The sequence below is a fragment of the Belonocnema kinseyi genome, chromosome 6 (genome assembly GCF_010883055.1).
Source record: "Belonocnema kinseyi isolate 2016_QV_RU_SX_M_011 chromosome 6, B_treatae_v1, whole genome shotgun sequence".
In the NCBI taxonomy this organism is placed as follows: domain Eukaryota; kingdom Metazoa; phylum Arthropoda; class Insecta; order Hymenoptera; family Cynipidae; genus Belonocnema; species Belonocnema kinseyi.
The window spans coordinates 50872951-50892951 of NC_046662.1; the positions used below are offsets into that span (position 1 = coordinate 50872951).

Sequence of the window (20001 nt, forward strand, 5' to 3'; positions counted from 1 at the left end):
TTTATTGCAAAAAATAATCTCTCTAAGTAGAGATTTCATCTTTTTTTGGTTAAAGATTGAACTATTTTATTGAAAATAAGTCTTTTTTGTTTAATTTGACTGTTTTTGATTTAAAACGAAGATTTTTCTGGATTAAATTACATGATTACCCCTAAATAAAGTCACGAAAAAAATTTCAACAAAAAATACGTAAGATATGCCCCCCCCCCCCGCCCCACCCATATCATTTTCAATTAAAAATAGATCTTTTTTACTTTAAAAACTCAAGTATTTGGTAAAAAATGTATAAAACTTGCTGAAAATTCAACCAAAGTTATGGTTTTTCAACTTAAATGATGGAAATGATTCAACTGGAATACATCAATTTTAAACCAAAAAGATCATTTTTTAACGAAAGAGAGTTAAACTTTGAAGCAATTAGTTTTATTATCAACCCAAAAGATGAATTTTAAACTAAATTTAGGAATATTTAACTGAAATACTTGAATCTTCAATAAAAAGATGAATTTTCAAACGAAAAGATTAATTTTCTATCAAAAAGATGAGTTTTCAAATAAAAAATACCATTTTTTAAACAAATATTTGAATTTTGAACTAAAAAAAGATCATTTTTCAAATAAAAATGTAATGGTTAAATTTTCAGTAAAAAAAAAATCTTCAACCAAAACGATGGATTTTAGACTGGAAGGCTAAATCTTTAACTGGAGTAGTTAAATAATTGTTAGAAAAAAAATATTCTCAGCCAAAGAAAAAACGAATTAAAAAAAAAAAGCTCATTTTTCAACCAAATAGATGAGGTTTTAATAAAAATAATAAAATCTGAAACTAAAAAAATTAAAATTTTTAGCAAAAGAGTACTTTGAACGAAGGAATTAAATTTTCATTACAAAAAAGATTAATTCTGAAGGAAAAATGTAGTCATGGATAATTTAAAAAAAAATTAATTTATAATTAAAAACAGTTTAATTAAATAAAAAATGACAGCTTTTTAACATGAGTTGAATTTTCAGCTAAGATTTTTCCTACAAGAGAGAAAAAATTGCAAATAAACTGTTAAATTTTTGACATAATAAATGACTTTTTAATCAGATACTTGAAATTCCAACCAAAAATTATAGTTCTATCAAAGATATGAATTTATAACTGAAATGATGGAATTCTGGGGAAAAAAATTAATTTTCAGCCAAAGAAAAAACGAATTTTTTAAACTTCGTAACAAAAAATGTCATAATTGTTATTTCAACCAAAAAATATTTAAATTTATAATCAAAAGCAGTTCAATTCAACCAAAAAGATGACTTTTTAGCACGAGTTCAATTTTCAGTTAAGAATGATTTTTTAGTCAAGAAAGGGAAAAATTGCAATAAACTGTTGAAATTCCAAGAAAAGATATTAATTTTTAGCGAAGAAAATTATTTAAAAGAACGAATTTACAGAAAAAAAAACATTAATTTTTAACTAGATACTAAAATTTTCTACCAAAGACTATCAATTTTCAATAAATAAATAAAATAAAATAATAGAAAAGTTAAATTCATGGGTAAAAAATTTTTAAAAATTAATTTTTTATTCTAAAAAAACTTGAGCTAGTTGACTATAAATTTTAGAATTTAATAATCTTTATCTATATATAAGAAACATTATTAAAATATGAATTAAAGTTCAATTAAGCTTTGAAAAACTCAAGGTTTTCCAGGTAGGATTTCGAATTACATTTTCAGTTAGTTTTTTTGTTGTTGTTAGTTTAAGTTTTTTCAGTTTAAAAATACAACTATTTAAGCCTTAAAAATTTACATATTTTGTAGACAGCTAAATTCTTTTTAAATGCAAGTGTTTGGTTGCAAATTAATCTGTTCTGTTTGAAAATTAAACTATTTTCTCACAATGTCCTCATTTTTTTGTATAATTTAACTGTTTTTAATTTTAAACTAAAATATTTTTTTGATTAAAATATCTTTTGACATAAAATTAGACCTTTTAGTCCAACATTTACGTACTTTTTGAAAATTCGTATTTTTGGTTCAATTCAACCAAGAAGATTATTTTTCCCCTCAAAAGAAATAATTTACAACAAAATAGAAAACATTAATTTTTAACTAGATACTTGAATTTTCAACTAAAAACTATAAATTTAAAAGTAAATAGAAAATTTACATTCTCGGTTAAAAAATGTAATTTCGAAAAAAAAAACGAATTTTCCACCGAATAGTTACATAATTAATATAATATTTATACATACTCACAGAGTTACGTTCAATTTTGACACCTTAAATAATTTAATTAATAAACAAAATTGATTTAAAATTTTAAAAAATTAAATTTTTTATTTAAAAAAAAAACTTGAGCTAGTTGACTTTAAATTTGAGGATTTAATCATTTTTATCTATATATAACAAATATTATTAAAATAATATTTATAAAATATTGAAGTTCAATTACGCTTTGAAAAATTCAAGATTTTCCAAGCAAGATTTCGAATTACATTTTCAGTTAAAAAATCTTTTTATTTTTTTATTAGAAACTTGAACTACTTTCTGAATTAATAAAAAAAAACAGTTAGACCCCCTTCCTTCATTGTCGAATATTATTTGTAGATGAAACTTAAATAAATTCTGTAAAAAAAAAAATTAACTTGGTCAAAATTAAGTGAGATAAATTAATAGTAACAAAATAATGTGATCGTTAAAAAAAAAGTGTCTGTCAACAGTGTGGTGAGTCCGAGGGCTAAAATTATTTTTAAAAAAACTCACCAGGATCCAAAGATGATTGTAATTCCTCGGCAAGGGGGGCTTTTACTTCAACTTTCTGATCTTTTGAAATCACGGGAGCAATCTGACTATTCTCACTATCAACTTCCATCGGTTCTTCTGCAGGCAAAGGCTCAGAAATTGTACTCGGATCCGATTTAGTTTCTAAATTCGGCGTCGAATCGTTTGCAACAGGAGTAATAGTAGTAGTAGTAGTATTAGTGGTCGCAGGCTCGGGATTCGTAGCCGCTTGAGTTTGAACTGATTCCGGAGTTTTCGCAATTTGTACATTCTTTGGAAGAACTTGCAAAGTTTTTGAAGGCGTTTCTGCACTTTTTACGGGAGTTGAGGACGGCAGAATTGGAATTTGTGGAGTTGCTGCTGGCGCAGTAATTGTCGAAGGAACCGGGGCCGTTGTGGTAGGATTTTCAGGATTTTTTGATTCGCTTCCGACACTCACTCTTCGAATAATGTCGGGCGTTGAAAACAAAGCTGGCCCCAGTGCTTCTGCGAGTATCGCGGGCGACTTTTTCTGTTCCTTCTTCACATGCTTTTTTGAAGCTGAAAAATAGGCATTTAAATACGATTAAAAAAAAAAAAGAAAAGAAAAAGAAACGAGTTCAAATGTTGGAAAAAAATTGCCCTGACAATTCCAGATTTTTGCTCCCGATGCATGTTAATTTATGAAATGCATCTTAATTAAATGAACGGTGAAATATTGATAAATATTAAATACTTATTCTTTTTCTGCATTAAGAAATTTCAAATTAAATGAGAAAAAAATTTAATAATTTAGACTCACAATATTTTAGATTTAATAAAAACCTTTAATTATGACTATATCATTATGGATTCATTTTGAAGTTAAAAATAGTATAATGCACGTTTACATTCATTAATGACTAAAAAAATTAATAAAAATAATATATTAATAAATGTATTTATTAAATTGAATACGAAAAATAATATAAAGGAAGACCTGAAATTCAGAATTAAAAACAAATTATTGATGAATCACGAAAATTTGTATTTAAAAATAAAAATATCGGAATAAGTGATATATTAATTTCAATTGTTATCAAGACTTTCGGATAAAAACAGTTGCAATTTGAAAATTCACCAATGTGACGACATAAATTCCCGGTTTATCTTAAGCTAGAAACATCAAATAATGAAAAATTGAAAAAATGTTAACTGAACACTTCTTAAATTAGAAATTCAATTATTTTCTTTTTAAATAGTTTAAACATCCTTGGAAAGCTTCAAAATTTTATTTCCATATCTTGAGAATTCTAGAAGTTGTTTTAAATTTGTTTTAAATTTAAAATTATTTTGGAAATTTTTTCAGAACTTCTAAATATCTGTCCAAATCAATTGATTTTTTTTTACAATTTTCAGAAAATCATGCAAATTTTACAAAATTTCTTGACAATTTGATTGCATAAATTTGCATGATAATTGTTAATCTTTTTAAAACTCCTAAATACCTCTTAAAATTACTCAAATTTCCTCTACAAATGTTCACTTTTAAATCATACATCAAAATTTAAAAATGTCACTTTCAAATACAACAATTAAAATTGTAACGTTCAAAGTTTAAAGGGTCTTTGAAATTTTAACGATTTCAGGTTTTCTACGTCAAAAAAATCAGTTAAAGATTCTTTACTTTTAAATATTTGGTTTTAATTTACTTGTCTTAAATAAAAATTCAAATATTGCTAAATATTCAATAATTAATCTTTTTTTTTAATTAAAATTTTCAAATTGAATGGATTAAAAGTGGAATATTTTAGACTAAAATATTTTAAATTTCATAAAATCCTTTAATTAAGAATATTTTGAACAAAACTCTAGAATGCTCTACCAAAATGTTCAATTATCAAGAGAGAAATTAAAAAAATTTTTAAGAAAGTAGTTAAACTCTAAAATCTAGTTGTTTAATTTTCAAGAAACAGATGAATTTTTAAATAAAAAGAATAATTTTATACCGAAAAAAACGAATTTTTAACCAAATTCAAGAACCCTGAACCAAAAGCTTCAATTTCGAATTAAAAAGGAGGAATTTTCAAATAAAAAGATTAATTTATTATCAAAAAAGACGAATTTTAAACAAAATTCAAGAATTCTCAATCAAAATTTTTAATTTTTAAGAAAAAATAAGTTTTTAAAACAAATGTTAAGAAAGATCAGACGAATTTTTAAACAAAAATATTAATTTTCCACACAAAAAAAACGAATTTTTAATATAATTCAAGAATTCTAAACCCAAAAGTTCAATTTTCAATTAAAAAAGGACGAATTTTTAAACAAAAAGATTACTTTTATTACCAAAAATAAGAAATTTTGAATTTAAAAATAAAGTATTTCATTTAAAAATAATCATTCTTGTTTAAATCAGTTAAAGATTCTTTACTTTTAAATATTTGGTTTCAATTTACTTGTCTTGAATAAAAATGCAAATATTGCTAAATATTCAATAATTAATATTTTTTTTTAATAAAAATTTCAAATTGAATGGGTTAAAAATTGAATAATTTAGATTGAAACAATATTTTAAATTTTATAAAATCCTTTAATTAAGAATATATCATTATGAAGTAATTTTTAAGATGAGAATAGTTTATAAACTTTGAGTCACACGTTCGCATTTGTTTAATGACCAAGACTTTCAAATTGAAACAGTTTTTGACGTTAAAATTTGAAAATTCTTGAATTTTGAACTGGTTTAAAATCGGTTTGTCAAATCGTTTTTGTTCACTTTTTATTACTTAAAGTACAGATAAATTTCAAAAAATATATTTATTTATTAAATAAAAAGGTTTTTATCCAAAATTTTCAAAATCAAAGGCTTGTATTTTTTATTTTTTCAAGTCTTTAAGAAAGCATGTAAAAATTCTTTAAATTAAAAATGTAAGCTTCGAAATAAAAATTTTAAATGGAAAATTTTTACAGTAAAAAAATTTGGAATTGTAAGCTGAATAATAACATAATTGAAAAACATAACAATTCAGATAATTATTTAAAAACTGTTGAAATCGAACGTGGACAGATTTTTCTTTTACAAATTTGTAAAATTCCCGGTTAAAAAAAATTCACTATCATTTCCCGGTTTCAAAAAATTCCCGGGTTTCCCGGTCCAGCGTCTACCCTACGAACAGGGTACAGATCCATTTAAAAAAAATTATTTATTTATATTTACAGTTGATAGAACAGAACTGTTTTTTTTTTTAATCCAAAATTGTCAACTTCAAACGCTTTTAATTTTTAATAGTTTAAATCTTCAAAACTGCACTTTAATTATTTTAAAAAATGTTAAAATCGAACTTGGGCAGATTTTTCTTTTGAAAATTCGTAAAATTCCCGGCTTCCCGATCCGGCGGCCACGCTGGTTTTTATTTAAAAAATCTTCGATTTTAGAAACTTCTAGTTTTTTAATTTAAAACTGCATTTTAAATTTATTTAAATTAAAATATATACTTAAAAATCTAAAATGGAAAATTTTTAAATTGAATGATTTTCGAATTAAGGCCATGAGATGAGTAGGTCACGTGACCAGATTCCTAACTTACCGAAAGTTTTTTTATTTCACAACTTATGTTTAAACGAAGCGCCACATCGAGTTGAAAATTAGGGATACTAAACAAGAAGCACTAAGAATTGTGGGCCTGGTCCTAAATTTGTATTATTATAAAAAAAAATTGTTTCTTTTACATAATGTTGTTTACTTTTTTTCATAATTATTAAAATTTAGGACCAGACCCACCTTTCTTCGTGCTTCTTATTTATTATCTCAAATTTTCAACTTATGTGACGCTTCGTGTGAAAATAATTTGGGAATTAAAAATAGTGACGTGGAAAGGTTAGGAATCTGGTCACGTGACCCACTCGTCACATGGCCTTAAGCATTTTACACTAAATGATTTAATAATTCATAAAACTCACAATTTAAAAAATTATTTGGAGAAAAAAAAAAACGGCTGAAATCAAAGTTGGACAAAATTTTGTAAGATTCCCGGTCAAAAAATAAAGTCACTGTCAATTCCCGGTTTATCGGCCATCCTGAATAATAATCTATATTTACCATCGGGTGTTCCTTTAACTTCCGGAACAACTTTCGCCGCCTCGGGAATCTTGGCAACTTCATCAATTTTCGCCGGAGCTTCCGCAATAGTCTCAATCTTCTTCTTCTCCTTTTTCACTTCGACAGGCTTCGCTTTATTAATCGCTGTGATGACAGTTTGAACCTTACTCTGACTTGGCGTGATTGGCTGTTGCGCTGCAGCCTGGCCTGCATGTTGTACTGGATGTTTAGGTGTATGCTTTGGTGTATGATGTGCTCCATGTTGTGGCGTATGGTGTATCGTATGTTGCGGCGCATTTTTAGGCGTATGTTGTATTTGTTGTGACGTATTTTGCGCTGTGTTTTGTTGTGTATGTCTGGGTGTTAGCTGTGGAATATGTTTCGGCGTCTGTTGTGAATGCTGCTGATGTTGCTGTGTTTGTTGTGGTGAATTTTGCGGCTGTTGATGATGAATCACTTGATTAGCTTCCGAAACTTGGAGCTGGCCCAAACTCACGATTCTCGGCTGACTGCCTGGTGTCGAGTGTACAATAGATTTCGGAAGCATAGGTATTGACACCAATTTGCCATCCTTGGTCGTGATTTTCGGACTCGTTGGAGACTGACTGATCAATTTCCCTTTCGGCAGAATAATCGGCGACTTCTTCAACCCAATTTTCATGTCGCTAATTTTCATCTCGTTAGCTTTCATCACAATCTGCTTTTGCACAAAAATCACTTTCTGATTACTTCTCGTCTCGCCTGGCTTCGTCAAGATCATGTCGCCCTTGATCATGTTTGCGTTTATAAGATTCGCCTTAACTTGATTTGTCGTGAGCAATGGTTTTTCGACGGGAGAAGCTTCGGGAGTCACAACCGGTATTGCCGGAGTTTCCTCCTTCTTCTTTCCACCAATAGTTCTTGCCTTCTTCGCTTTAAGATTGGCTTTGTCTGCGAAAGGCACAATATGGTAATTAAGGTTTAATTAATATTTAGAGGGTATCCACTTAAATCCTAGGAGAAAAATTCCCTATGAATTTCAGGTTTTTTTCTAGGTGTAATTTTTTCATAGTACAGATCCATTCGAGTATATCGTATTTTTTGAATAAGCGACTCGGAATATGTATAGATGTTCGCAAGTTTATTATTGGGATCTGAAATATTGAGGGCGCCACTAGCGGCAAAAGCAATATGGCCTTCTGTTTTGGGAAAAAGAGATGGAAAATGAAACTTCAGTTTCTATTACTGCATTCTGTTCGCAAACTTCGAATTTAAAAACTCTTGTTGTCTAGATATTATAAATGACTTTAAATGACAAATATTTGTCATTTATCAGCAGTAACTTTCTTCAGATTTGAGGTTATGCTCATATATTTATACCTAAAATAATATTTTTTATTTAGAACCTGCTTTGATTATCTTCACTCGGAATGCTGAAAAATTATTAAAGAATAAAAACAATAAATACTTGATGATGATTATAACTTTTTGTTCAAGCTTTTTTATTGACAGTGAAACAAGCTTAAAAATCCTTTAGAATTTTGTGCATTTTTTTCCTTTATTCTGTTTTATTTCTCGATTCATACTATCAGTAAATACAGTAAATGTACTATAGGATTCTTCATAATTTTGTTTTTTAAATAGGAGTTTATTTACATTTAAGAAAAACCGAACAGTTTCATTCATTTTATTTGTAACTTTTTATTTTTCCCCCCGGTTACACTGTCAAAACCACTGTAAAACCGATAGAAAAATTATTTTCGTATATTCGCCTATACTTCCCGTCAAAATTTACCTACGCTCAGGGCTTTCCGATTCTGTCACCAGGTGGCGTATTCGAGTATTTCAGATCCCAATAAATAATGTCTTTTTTTAAAGTTCTTGTAATTGTCTAAATGTTTAAAAATAAAATACATACGTTTATGCAAAATTTAATAACTATTGTTTCATTTGCGGAAGTAACTTTATTAAAAGATGGATGCATTTTTAACCAAAAAAGTAAATATTCAAACCAAAAATGGAATGGTTTGAATTTGCAGTTAAAAAAAATGTACATTAAATCACTAAAAACAATTTTTAAAAAGAAATACGAATTTTAAAATAAAAAATATCAATCATCAACTAAAAATTGAGAATTTAAATTCAATTTAAAAAAATTGTTTAACTGAAAATGTATTTAATCCTGCTGAATATTCCATTATTTAGGTTAAAAAATAGTCCCTTTAGTTAAATATTAATTTTTAATCAACAAGATTAATTCTTTACCAATAACGACGAATTGTCAACAAAAATTGTATATTATTAATCTAATAGTAGTTGAATTTCTATCTAAAAAAATAAATTAAAAAAAAAAAAACAGTGAATAGTTAAATTCGTAGTTCAAAAACATTTTTCAACAAAATAGGTAAATTATAAATCTTCTAATGAAATAGTTTGAACTTTTAACCAAAAAGATGAACTTTGAACAAAGATGATTAATCTTTGGCCAAAAGAGACGAACTTATACGTGAAGAAGATAAATCTTCACCCAAAAATTAAATAGTTAAATTTTCAGTTTAAAAACAAATTTTTTACCAAAGTGACGACTATTCAATTAAATTTATAAAACATTTAACTGGATTAGTTGAATTTTCAGTTGAAGAAATTAATTTTTTAAGAAAATAGATGAATTTTCAACTAAAATGATGGAAAATTTAACCGAATTAAGTAAATTTTCAATTAAAAAAAAAAAAAAAATGAACTTTCAACTAATTGGATTCATTTTTTGCCAAAGACAAATGTTTTTGCAAAGTGCATGAATTTGCATCCAAATAGGTAATTTTTTTTTGAAAAAAGATAAAATTACAACAACAAAAATACAATAATTAAATTTAGAGTTACAAAAGAAAATTATTTGTCAACCACAAAAGAAAAAGAATTTTCAACAAAATATGAACATCTAGCTATTACTTTGAATGAATAAATAAATAATTGTGTATGAATATTTTACTGGAATAGTTGAATTTTAAACCAAAAAGATGCATCTTCAACCAAAAATTGAATAGTTACATTTTCAGTAACAAAAGAATCATTTTCAACCAAAGATGCGAATTTCGAACTAAATTTACGGAATATTCAACTGGGTTACTTAAATGTTTAGTTAACAAAATTTTCAACGAAAGAGACAAAAATTCGACTAAATTTATGGAATATTCAACTGGATTAGGTCAATTTTAGTGAAACAAATTAATTTACTTTAATTAAACTGATTTTTTTTTAAAAGTCGATTTTTTTAAATAAAATGTATGAATTTTTATCTCAAAAACATAAATCTACAACCAAAGATTGAATAGTTGAATTGTAAGTAATAAACAAATTATTTTCAACCAGAGATGAATTTCCAACTGAATTTAAGGAATATTCAACTGGGTTGGTTAATTGTTTAGATAAAAAAAAATTTCCACGAAAGAGACAAAAATTCAACTAAATTTATGGAATATTCAACTGGATTCGTTAAATTTTTAGCTAAAACAAATTGATTTTAAAAGAAAGAGATGAATTCATATCTAATGTGCTGGAATATTGAACTGAATTAAGTACATTTCAATTTGAAAAAAATTTCATTCAAATAGGTAAATGTTTATCCATAAAAGATTAATTTATAAACAAAAATAGAATAACTAAATTTAATAACAAAAAAATAGAAAGTGTTTTCAAAAAAATAGGAAAATTTACCCCGTTTTTGTTTAATAAATGAATATTTTTGTATGAATCTCACTGGAACAGCTGAATTTTAAACCAAAAACATGTATCTTCAACAAAAATTTGAATAGTTAAATTTTTAGCAACAAAAAAATCAAACAAAGAGACGAATTTCCAAATAAAATTATGGAATATTCAACTGGATGAGTTCAATTTTCAGTAAAAAAAATGTTCAACGAAAGAGACAAATATTCCACTAAATTTATGAAATATTCAACTGGATTAGTTGAATTTTTAGTTAAACAAATTAATTTCAAAAGAAAGAGATGAATTTTAATCTAAAACGATGTAATATTGAACTGAATTAAGTAAATTTTCAATTAAAAAAAATGAATTTATATTCAAATAGGTAAGTTTTTATCTAATTAAAAAGGTAAATTTAAAAACAAAAATACAATAATTAAATTTGCAGTTAGAAAAAAAATTCTTTTCAACCAAAGAGACGAATTTCCAAATAAAATTTATGGATTATTCAATTAGATTAGTTAAATTTTCAGTTAACAAAATTTTCAACGAACGAGATGAATTTTCACCTAAAATGATTGCATATTGAACTGAAGGTATATTTTCAGTTTAAAAAAATGCATTTTAAACATCAAAAAAGGAATTTTCAACGAAATTTAAAAAAAGTCGTTAAATTTTCAACCAAAAGGATCACTTTCATTTAGAATAATGAATCTTCAATCGAAATAAATGATTTTTAACAAAAGAGTTTAACTTTTAACCAATTAGTTAAATTTTCATCCAAAAAAAGATGAATTCCCAACAAAAACTGTAATAATATTTCAACCAGAAAATATATTAAGTTTAAATAAAACCTAGGATTAAAAAAAATTAATTGTAAACAAAAAAAAACTAATTTTCGACACAATAATTAAATTCGGAAATATAAAACTACTTTTACAAATGAAAAAAAAAACATTATATAATTTAATATTAAAATATAAACAAAATTGTAGAAAACTCGAAAAATTCCCTTTCTTTGGAAATAATTCCCTTACAATACCAGGTTTTCCAGGTAAGTAGACATCTTAAACTAATAATTAATAAAATAATAATAATAATAATAATAATAGTATTTTAGTTTAGTTTGTAAAAAAAATCGGAAAATACCTATTTTTTCTTCCTTTTCAGGACTCTTCATTGCATCCACAGCCGCTGCCATTTCCAAATCGAGTCTTCGCACTTGATCACTGTCCATGCGTTTGTTTGAACCTCTTCTTCGAGCAGCCATACTGCCTCCTCTGGTCGTCAGACCTTTTCGACCTCCTCTCGCTCTCACGCCACTTCTTCGTGGACCGCGAGGTCCAAAATCGGAATCATTATCGGAAGGCGAATCCGATTCGGAAGACTCCGACAGTGACAAGGATGAATCCTCTTCCTCGGCCTCATCGTCGTTTTGTTTATGTGCTCCTATAAAAAAAAAACCCCAAAAAAAAGAATTTAACAAAGTAGCTAAAAGTTTAACCCAGAACTTAAATTTTCTAACCAAATAGACGCATTTTCAACAAATTTAACTTTTAAGCCAAAAAAGGATTTTTTGTTGTAAAATAGCTGCATTTTCAATCCAAAAATATAAATTTTCCACACAAAAGTCCATTTTCAACACAAAAGTTGCAGTATTAACCAAAAAAGAAAAAATTCCAACGAAAAAAATTACTTTTCTACCTATAAAGACAAATGTTTAATGAAAACAAAAATTTCAACAAAAAATGTAACTTACATTTTCAGGTACAAAATTAATTTTTAACAATAAAAAAAATAGTGGTTCCACTTTTACCCAAGTAGTTGAATTTGAAATTAAAAAAAAATTAGCAAACAATAAAATAGCTGCATTTTTAAGTAAAGAGAAGCTCAAATTTCTATCAAGAGATGAATTTCCAAAAAAATGTATACAAATTTTCAACAAAAGAAGTGAATTTTCTACGAAGAAAGATTTTCCAATCAATAGAGAAAAACATGTCAACCAAATATTGTTAAATTTTCAAGCCAAAAAGACAAATAATTTACAAAATAGTTGAATTTTCAATCAGAAAATGTGAATTTTAAAAAAAAAAGTTGATTTTCATCCAAACAGTTGAATTTTCGATCCCAAAACACTAATTATTTTTAAAAATAGTTAAATTTTCACCCATAAAATATGAATTTTAAACAAAAAAATAATTAATAATCAATGAATAATGAAATTTTTAAACTTTTAGTTAAAAAATTAATTTTTTAAACAAAAGATTTCGTAATTTTCACCGTGATAAGATAAGCAATCTACTGGTAAAAAGGTGTATTTTTCTACTTTCAAACGATATAAAAAATTATAAATCAAAGGAAAACTACAAAAAAAATGGTTCAGCCACTCTTTTCGTTCAGCAGAGTAAAAATATATGGAAAACCTATTTTTTCATTAAGGAGATACAAATTTCAGGACCATGATCAAAAATCAAGGGCTTTTCCAGGTTTTCCCCCGGTTCGGACACATTTTTCACGGAAAATAAAATTTAAAAATTCGAACTCTAAAGCCAAACATTTTTCCATTTGCAGCAATAAAAAATTAAACTACAAATTAAAGGCACTCAAAATGGAACTCTTGAATTTTAAACTTCTGAAATTGCAGTTTTTAAGTTTTTTAATTAAAAAATGTTATATTCAAATTCTAAAAATATAAATACACGTTATCATTTTTAATTTTCTAAATTCAAGAATTAATTTACTTTAAAAATTTCAAAATTATATTATTGTGAACAACTTTAGGCTAGAAACGTTAAAAATTGAAAAATTAATTTTTTTAAACTGAACACTTCTTAAATTTAAAAGTCAAATTATTTTCATCTCAAGTAGTTTAAACATCCTTGAAAAGCTGCAAAATTTTATTTCAAAATTTTGAGAAATCTATAAGTTGTTTTCAATTTATTCAACTTTAGAATTATTAAAAATTTTTTTTTTTAACTTCTAAATATCTTTTAAAACAAATAGAATTTTTTCTACAATTTTCAGAAAATCCCGCAAATTAAAAAAAAATCTTCAAATATTTCAGATTCATTTTTAATAATTTTGGAAATGTTTTGAAATCTTTTTGAATATTCTTTGAAAATAAGATTCCAAAATGAAAAATTATTTTTAATTTTCCTAGGAATCTTATGAAAATGTTTTTATTATTTTTGAAATCTGAAAAAATGTACATTTTGTTTTAAATAATGATGAGGCTATTTTCAGCGAGATTTCAGTACAAAAAGCTGATTTTTGTCGGCACACATTAATGCACTCAAAATTGAATTCTTGAATTTTAAACTTCTGAAAATAAAGTTTAAAAGTTTTTAAATTCAAAAATGTTGTATTCAATGGTTCAATCATTTACAGGTGAAAAATGAAAAGTACTAACACATTTCAATTGAATAATTTTAAATAAAATTCAGATAAACTGCAAGAATTTTTAAGATTTAAAAATTAATTATTTCAAAGATTCATATTCAATTCTAAAAATATAAATCCACATTATCATTTTTAATGTTCTAAATTCAAGAATTAATTAACTTAAAAATTTTCAAAATTATATTATAGTAAACAATTCTAAGCTAGAAAAATTAAAAATTAGAAAATTAGATTTAAACTGAACACTTCTTAAATTTAGAAGTCAAATTATTTTCATCTTAAGTAGTTTAAAAATCCTTGAAATGCTTCAAAATTTTTTTTTTAAATCTTGAGAAATCTATAAGTTATTTTAAATTTATTCAACTTTAAAATTATTTTTGAAATTTGCTTAGAACGTCTAAATATCTTTAAAAATGAATCATTTCAAGTTTAAAATTAACTTTCAAACTGATTAATTTTAAATCATTGCTTTTAATTCATTTTTCATGACTAAACAGTCAAATATTGCTAAATATTAATAATTTTAGAATCGTTTTGACAAATCAATTATTTTAAAATCAGAAGTTTTGTGGTTCGTTTCCCAATGGAGTGAAGATGGAGTAGGATCTTTTTTTCAAGAAATAATTTTAATTTTAAATCAATTATTGTCCCCTTTTAAAAATAATTTATTTACATTTACAGTTGATAAACTAAAAACAGGTTTTTTAAAAAGTTGCAACTACAAACGCTTTTAATTTTTAATTATTAAAGTGCTCAAGACTGTATTTTAAAATTCATTAAATTGAAAATAAAAATATAAAATTTTTAAAGTAGAGATTTTCGAATTGTGCCTTGTAAACTGAATGTAATAATTGAAAAGGATAAATATTCAACTAATTACTTTAAAAATTTGCAAATCAAACTTGAAAAGATGTTTAAAATTCTTCGAAATTTTACATCTTTTAAAATAATTCGAACTTTTCCTGAAAATTTTCTTCAAATCTTCCAAATTCATATTGAATCATTTTTTAATCTTTTTAAGTTTTTAAATTATTCTCTTCAAATTAATTTTTGCAAGTAAAAAATTATTTTCAATTTTCTTAGGAAAATTTTTGTATTTCTCGGAAATTCTAAAATTGTGAACGTCTAGTCAAATCAATTACTATTCACTTTTTAAATCTTAAAGTACAGTTCAATTTTAAAAATCATAATTTTGTATCATAGTTGAAAAATATAACAATTTAACTAATTATTTTTTAAAAAAGATTGAAGTCAAAGTTCGACAGATTTTTTTCTAAATATTTATAAAATTCGCGATAAAAAAATAAATTCAATCATTTCCCCGTAATCCTGATTGTTTAATTTTCAATCTAAAAAGATAAATTCCCAGAAAAAAATTGACATAGTTTATATTTCAATCGAAAAGATGAAATTAAAAAAAAAAGAATTTTAAAACCAAAAAGACGAATTTTGAAGAAATAAAACTTTTTCTCTCAAGAAATAAATAAAAATTTACCTAAATTATTAAACCTTAAAGTCAGAAGACGAATTTTTTCTACAAAAATTGAATTTTCAATACAAAAATGTGACTTCAGCCAAAAATTAATTTTCCACGAATCTGATGCACATACCCAACAAGAACGAAATTTCAAATACCAAGAAAATTATAATTTTTTTATTACCAAAAAAAGGAGATTTTTCTACTAAAAAAAATATCAAACTTTAAAAAATGGTAAAGTTAAATAACTAATTAAAAAAACAATTGATTGAAAAGAATTTTCAATAAAAAAATATTACTTTTCAACAAACTGATTTCTTAACAAAGTGATTCAACCAAATATATCAAACAAAATAATTGACTAAGCAAAGAATAATAATTTTAACCGAAAAGTTGCATTTCCACTAGAAAAAATTCTGCTAAAACAGATGAATTTTTTAATCAAAAAGACAAATTATCCACAAAAAATTCCCCTCCAGTTTAATTTTCAGTCCAAAAAAGAAAAATTTTGAACCAAAAAAGGCTGAATTTTATTAAAATTGTTGAATTCTCTACCAAATAGTTGCAATTTTTATCCAAGAAATATAAAATTTGCACCAAAACAGAGGAATTTTTACTAATAAACGATAATTAAAAAAGTTAAACTTTCATCCAGAAAAGATTTCAGTTAATTTTTCAACACCAAAATACAAATTTTAAACAAAAATTAAATTTTCTTCGAAATAGTTAAATTTCCAAAAAAAAGAGTAGAATTTTCAAACAAATAGTATGACTTTTAAACAAAATAGTTTAATTTTCAACCAAACAGTTCCATTTTTTCTAAGAAAGATGAAATTTCTCTTAAAACAAAAGCATTTTCAATTCAAAATAAACGTTGCTAAAATAGTTGAATTTTCATCAAGAAAGATTTCAGTTCTCTTTTTAACGTCAAAATATTAAATTTAAACAAAAAATAAATTTTCTACGAAATATTTAAATTTTCAACAAAATTGTCGAATTTTCAACTAATCAGTTCCATTTTTTCTAAGAAAGATGAAATTTCCTCTAAAGCAGATGAATTTTAAAAAAAAATTGATAAAGTTTCATAAAGAAGATTCCAGTTTTCTTTCCAACACCAAAGTAAGAAATATTAACAATAAGTAATTTTTATGCTAAATAGTCGAATTTTTAATAAACAAAGTATGACTTCTCAAAGAAGATTGTTAAATTTTCAACTAAAAATTTTTGCCCAAGAAAAATGAAAATTTTACTAGAACATGTGAATTTTTACATCAAATAGGCAAATTTTTCAAAGAAGAGTTGAATTTTCATCCAAAAAGATTTCAAGTGACTTTTCTACACAAAAATACGAATTTTAAAGAAAAAAGTACTACTAAAAAATATAAACTTTAAACAAAAGGTTAATTTTCTACGAAAAAGAGTGGAATTTTTAACCCAAAGAGACAAATTTTTAACCTAACAGTTGAATTTCCAACTAAAAAGTGTCTCTTTATAAAAAAAAAAAGATTAAATTTGCAACCAAATAATAACATTTATAGCGGAAGACCAATTTTCAGGAGAAAGCTTTTGCAAATTTGCAAACATTACGTTTAAATTTTTGAAAATGAGCTTATTTACCTTTGTCTTGTAACAGAGGATGCAGTGCACTTCTTGATGCTGCATTGCCAGCAGTTTTAGGAGTGCCAATAAAAGAAGTAGCAGTAACACTTCTTCTGGGTCGTCCCGCCACTATCTTTGCCTGAAAAAACAAAATTTAAATTTTGATTCAACCAAAATTTTCTTTTTTTTTTCTTCAGATTTTCCCAACTTTTTAAACTGCTCTCTTCTTTATTAACTTCGCCAATTACATTTAATCCAGAGCGGCCGTTTTAATTGAGAAAAATTCCCGGTTTTTCCCCGGTTCGCAAAAATTTTTCACGGTCAATTAACTAACAAAAATTCAAACTCTTAAAGCTACAATTTCCTCACTTTAAGTAATAAAAATTAAATTGCAAATGGAACTCAAAATAAAATTCTTGAATTTTTAATTTTTAGAAATGAGGCTTCCAAAATTTGCATTTCAACCATCTTTTATCCAAAGGCTCGATAATTCTAAGGCATAAAATGGAAGTTTCTGGTTAAAAAATAGAAATCCACGCTAACATTTCCAATGCTCTGAATTGAAGGTTCAAAATTCTATTATATAAATTAATAATTATATATAATTCATTATATTATAATTATATAATATTTTATTATTATAAATGTTATTCTAAGCTATTCTAAGTGGAAAATATTAAAAACTGAACGATTTTAATATATATATATATATATATATATATTTTAACTAATCATTTTTAAACTATAAGTTCAATTAATATTTATACATGAAAATTCAACACTTTCACTTACAAATGAAACATTTGTTTCATGGAACAATTCCAATTATAACATTTAAAGTCTAAATTTTGCGAAATTATTGAAAAATCCTGAAAAATAAAATTGCCAACTTTTTCAGGAATTTTTCTAATTTGACAATATCAGAAACTGCCGAGAATTTTATTATTCGGAAATTTTAAATTGTCCAGTCCCTACAAATTGATCTTTTTTTGGCGAAAATTAATTCGTTTAGGTTGAGGCTTCAACTACTTAATTGAAAGATGAACTAATTTGTTAAAAATTAATTTTTGTTTGTTTCGACAAGGTTTTTTTTTTTAAATTTAACTATTCCATTTTTTGTTGGAAGATGAGCTTTCTTTGTTTGATGGGAAATTATTTGTTTACTGAAAATTTTAATATCCCATTTTTGGTTAAAACTAATATTTAGTTGAAAATTCATGTATTTGGGTGAAAATTAGATAATTTTTAGTTATCGAAATTATTTGTAATGAACAAACGAAGAATTTTTAACAAAAAATTTATTCAATAAAGATTTTTCACTTAAAAAATAAATAAAAGTTTATATAAATTATAGAACCTTTAAACCAGAAGACAAATTTTCTTTACAAAAATTCAATTTTCAAACAAAAAATATGACTGTTCGACAAAAAATTACTTTTCCACGAAACTGATGCATTTTTATACAAGAAAGGAAATTTCGAACTAAAAAATCACTTTTTTACAACAACAAAAAAACGCGAATTTTTAACTAAAAATATAAATTCTAAAAAATAGAAAAGTTCCACTATCTGTTAAAAAAAAAGTATTTTCCACTAAACAGTTAAATTTTCAACCAGACATAAACCTTCAATAAAAAAATTTCACAATATAGTTTAACTTTGACCCAAATAATTGAATTTTCAATTAAAAGGGATTAATTTGTAACAAGATATTTAAACATTTAACCAATGAGATAACTTTTCAACTCAAAATATAAATCTTGAACAAAAAAAGTGATTTCTTAACAAAGCTTTTCAACCAAATTTTTTAAACAAATTAGCTGAATTATCAAGCAAAGAACGATTTTTCACCAAAAAGTTGCATTTTCATACACAAAAATGAAATTTCTTCTATAACAGATGAAGTTTTAAATCCAAAAGATAAATTTTCAAAAAAAATAGTAGAATTTTCTGTTGGAAAAGATTTTAGTCGAGTTTTCACGATCAAACTATGAATTTTTTAACAAGAAATAATTTTCTACGAAAAAAATTGAATTTTCAAACCAAAAAGACGAATTTTTTCAACCAAAAAGGATGAATTTGTTATAAAATAGTTGAATTCTCTACCATATAATTGCATTTTTATCAAAAAAAAGATCAAATTTCTACTAAAACAGATGAATTTTTTTTTTATAATTGGAATTTTTATCCAGAAAATATTTCAGTTCATTTTTCATAACCAAAATAGAAATTTTAAACAAAAAGTAAATTTTCCACGAACGAGTTAAGTTTTCAAGAAAATAGTATAATAGCTTAATTTCTAACCAAACAGTTGCAGTTTTATCAATAAAAGATTTAATTTCTGCTAAAACAGGTAAACTTCAAAATAAAAAAGACAAAACTTAAAAAAAAATAATTAAATTTTCAATTGAAAAGTTAACGTTCTTAAAGTAATATAACCGGCTCAGAACTCTATCGGTGACAAGAGGCTGGTGACAAGCCCTTATTATTTTTCACAGTTACTTCTTACAAAAATTCTCTGATTTTTTTTTTTAAGTGCCTAATTCAAATATGGGTACCAATAGGCACCAAATCTTGAAAATAGGGGTACTTTAAGGACCTTAACTGTATATAGGGTACAATAGGAGTATATAGGGACTGGTAATAATAAAAAAACCTAAAATAAAATTAACAATAACAAACAAAGAGTTGAAATAAAACTGACCTTAAAAATGCATTATATGTTTAATTTCATATTCAATTTTTACTACTCACAGCTTTGAGATTACCAGCACTAGGCGAGGGACTCGCAGTCGACGTTACTGAACTTTGTGCGACATGTTGCGCATCAATTTCTGGCGAATGAGCAATCGGCAAAGGATCGCTAGGTTTTGGTTCCGAGGGAGATAATCTACTCGTGTAGCAATGATCCAACTCAATGCTATGTTTCAACGAATTTTGCCTCTCCTCAACAGTCAGCATGTCTGAATAAAGAAAGACAGAAAAAAAAACAGAAATCGCAAATTAGTTTACAAT

The 20001-nt window shown here is 25.1% G+C and overlaps 1 protein-coding gene across 2 annotated transcripts in view; it reads right to left on the minus strand.

The window, feature by feature from the left end:
* The window catches only part of LOC117175179 (titin homolog), a 97953-nt gene that overhangs the window by 60649 nt on the left and 17303 nt on the right, over positions 1-20001 (minus strand). For both annotated transcript variants that reach the window (XM_033364801.1, XM_033364802.1), the window contains 5 exons: positions 19741-19949; positions 17006-17126; positions 11662-11961; positions 6829-7758; positions 2751-3308 (listed from right to left, as the gene is read on the minus strand). In XM_033364801.1, the coding sequence (XP_033220692.1) occupies positions 2751-3308; positions 6829-7758; positions 11662-11961; positions 17006-17126; positions 19741-19949 (2118 nt within the window). The remainder of the gene's footprint in view (positions 1-2750; positions 3309-6828; positions 7759-11661; positions 11962-17005; positions 17127-19740; positions 19950-20001) is intronic.